This window comes from Capsicum annuum, unplaced genomic scaffold, assembly GCF_002878395.1.
Source record: "Capsicum annuum cultivar UCD-10X-F1 unplaced genomic scaffold, UCD10Xv1.1 ctg925, whole genome shotgun sequence".
NCBI lineage: Eukaryota > Viridiplantae > Streptophyta > Magnoliopsida > Solanales > Solanaceae > Capsicum > Capsicum annuum.
In genome coordinates, this window is record NW_025895269.1 from 1 (window position 1) to 3,431 (window position 3,431).

Below are 3,431 nucleotides of genomic sequence, written 5' to 3' on the forward strand. Positions count from 1 at the left end.
ATTTCATCATTGATTTGATTTTCATTAGTCATTTTGCTATCACAATAAGACAACCAGTTTAGTATCACAAATACTAATAATAAAGTATTGAACTTTAAACAATTAGTTTCTAGTATTACGATGAAGTTTTTATGTTCTTCAAATCACAATAAGGAGAGGAGACGGAGGGAGATGAAGAAAGGTGGTAGTGGTTGAGGATGGCATTGTGTGGGGGGGGAGGGGGGGACGGTTTTTGTTAAAAAAAAAAAAGTTATTTATATTTTATATATATTCTTAATATTTAATCTCGTATGCGTCATTTAAAAATAACGTGGCATGCTACGTGTAGTCGATTATATTACACTCATATTAATAGGAAGAGAAAAGAGTTTAAAATATTGTGTTTTAATGGATTTAAGGGTTCAGATGACGAAAAGACACGTAGAAGAGTCCATATTACAAACTCAGACAAATACAAGGGTCCATTTGATCATTTTGCCGATATGAAATTCAAAAAACTAGAATACTTTTAATATGTTTTCACCCTTCACTCTTCCAAATATATAAACTTCATTTCAAAAGATTTACAGTTTCTGTGTCTGGATTCACAATTAAAGTTTAAAAATTGAATCTCGTCGAAATTTCAATTGTGCCATATGAATTAAGACAGAGATCTCTGATCTCATTCTTTTGAAAACAGAGGATATTGTAGAGCGGTATAGGTATAATTTACATATTTCAATCTCTGATTAGAGTGATTTCAACCTTTTAAGGACCTGTCTGGACCCTGAGTCCTGAATTTTCCAAAATATATTGCTTCGTTTTAGCTGAGTTAGTGAATATAAAATGAAGAGTGATATCAACCTTATGTTAGGTGGATTTTGAATGGGCTGCCCTTGTTTATTGGTAAGGTCTGCATTTACTTTGTGTGACTAGACCAGGTATGTTATTGGTGTTGTCTAAAACAATGGCCAAACTACTTTTTGGGGTGAATGCAGGTTATTCACATCAAAATGAGTTTAGGTGAAGTATTTGCAAAACTTAGTTAATTTGCTAATTATCATTGTTTTCAAAATGTGAAAATTCATAGATGACAATTGTGAAGAATATTTTGTAATGATAATATACATGATGATAGTTTGCTCATTAAACAACAACATTTGGAAGATTACACTCCGTGTCTTTTGGGAGAAAATATTTATGCCACGTAGCCCAGTATCTTTCCATTTCTTCAAAATATTAAATTATTGAAGTTGTTAATGCAAATAGGATGCTATTCTCTGAAAAGTAAAAAACTGTAAATTCAAAACCTCTGAAATTATAATTGAAATTTACATTTTCTAACTAAGATACTAAATTCAGTTGTATGTCTCACATTGCTAAAACAAATCAAGGTAAAGTACTGCTTAAATTCCTATAACAGTTTTGTGCCATATGCTGGATATGCTTTAACTAAAATGGAGCTACAATATGTGAAATTTCCGTAACAACTATTGATTTTGTGATTTCTGATCACACGATAAAATTGCTATACCTAATAACATATCTAAAGTATATATTCAAAGAACAATGGAAATAAATAAAAGATTCATCCATAAGTAGATAATATATTCAAGTAGAAAAATTCAACTTGATGTTTCCTAAGTACTAGTGTATTTCACAATAAACCAAAGTTCTAATGTAATTTTGCCTATTCATTTTCTCCCAAGTTAAATAGTTATTCTGTGGCACCTACCGAGGATCTAACAATGTGATTGTGCATTCATTTTTTGAACTGTTTGTCTGTGATCCTGATTTTGCTACATCAAATAGATTTCGCTCCGTGAAAAATCCCGGTTCTTTTGCTTTTGGCAGTGGATTCTCGTTAGTCAACATCTGAACCACAGAAAACATGCTTGGTCTATCATCTGGATGTTTTTGCACACATAATAAACCCACATGGATTGATCTTAAAACTTGAGAATTATTGCAAGAATCAGCTAGATGCTCATCAGCTAGTCCCAAGGACCTATCTTCTTTGTAAAGCTTCCATGCCTGTTTGAGTTTAGATACTTTGAATCATGACAAATTCTATTTTATCATGGAAAAAAGGAGATTTGTGTAATACAGGTTATGCAGTGCTTACATGACCAAGAAGGTTGAGGTTGTGATCTTGATGGACAAATCCTCTATTTCTCTTGCCACACACAATCTCTAACACCAATACGCCAAAGCTAAACACATCTGATTTTACTGAGAAGATCCCATCTATTGCATATTCTGGCGACATGTAGCCACTGCGCCAACAAAACGACACCAAGAGAGTTAAAGAAGCAAAATGTCACATGAGAGTACATTGTATGATATTAGAGATCCTTACTGTGTCTCAACCACATTGCGTGTTTTTGCTCCGATGTCATTTCCTGCAACACTTCTTGTTATGCCAAAGTCTGATATCTTAGGATTCATATCTGTATCTAGCAAACTATTGCTTGCTTTAAGGTCTCTATGGATAATTCGTAATCGAGAATCTTGATGAAGATATAATATGCCGCGAGCAATTCTGTTTATGATGTCAAACAGCTTTGGCCAATCAAGTAATTTTCTCTTTGTTTTATCTACAAAGTAAGTTTTCTTGTTAGCAGCTTCATTCATGTTTTGACTAATAGATCATAGTATATTAATCATTTTGGCTTGTGTAGTAGGTTAGAAATCCAAACCAAATATGTATGAATCCAGGCTTTTGTTAGGCATGTATTCATAGATCAACATCTTTTCTTCTCCTTGAATGCAGCAACCCAAAAATCGCACAAGATTTCGGTGCTGAAGCTTCGCAATATAGATAACTTCGTTCTTGTATTCATCAATTCCTTGCATGGAAGTCCTTGAGAGTCTCTTTATAGCAATTTCTTGTCCCTCTTCCAGCAATCCCTAGAAATGGAAAATGTATAACATTAGAACATAGATTTTACAAATACGAGAATATTGCAGAATGAAATAGATCTCTAGCACTCTGATCTTGAGCATAAACTAGTTACCGTTCCAACAACTTTGCACTGTATACCTTGTAAACAGGTCCAAATCCACCCTCTCCAATCTTGTTGTTGAATGAAAAGTTATTTGTGGCTCTTGTTATTGTTGAAAATGGGAACAGTGGAAGCTCAATATCTTCACTGAGTTTCAGTTTCTTCTTTTTCCGTTTGTACCACAACAAAATCAGGATCAACAGAATCGTTGCCATCAACAATGAGAAACTCACTGCGAGTATCTTTGCCTTCTTTCTTGTTGATCCTGCCTCAGATTCTACAATCAATTTTTTAAGTCAGCCACTGAAAATCAAGACAGGCCTCTAACTTTGTATAGTACCATCTTCAAGTGTGGAAACACTAAGTTAAGAAATACTTCAAGGGAAATTTCTTAAACAAGTTCTTACCTTGCTCTGAAGGATCCATCTTGATGAAAATGTCTTGTCC

At 33.7% G+C, this 3,431-nt stretch overlaps 1 protein-coding gene across 1 annotated transcript; it reads right to left on the reverse strand.

Moving 5' to 3' along the window:
* Nucleotides 1-925: 925 nt before the first annotated feature.
* On the reverse strand, nucleotides 926-3,425 carry LOC124895708 (G-type lectin S-receptor-like serine/threonine-protein kinase SD1-1). The gene is made up of 6 exons (XM_047406135.1): nucleotides 3,392-3,425; nucleotides 3,023-3,261; nucleotides 2,679-2,889; nucleotides 2,339-2,576; nucleotides 2,105-2,255; nucleotides 926-2,013 (listed from the first exon to the last, which is right to left on the reverse strand). Exons 1-6 carry the CDS (start codon nucleotides 3,408-3,410, stop codon nucleotides 1,711-1,713), a joined length of 1,161 nt encoding a protein of 386 aa, XP_047262091.1. The 5' UTR covers nucleotides 3,411-3,425; the 3' UTR covers nucleotides 926-1,710.
* Between the last annotated feature and the right edge of the window lie 6 nt (nucleotides 3,426-3,431).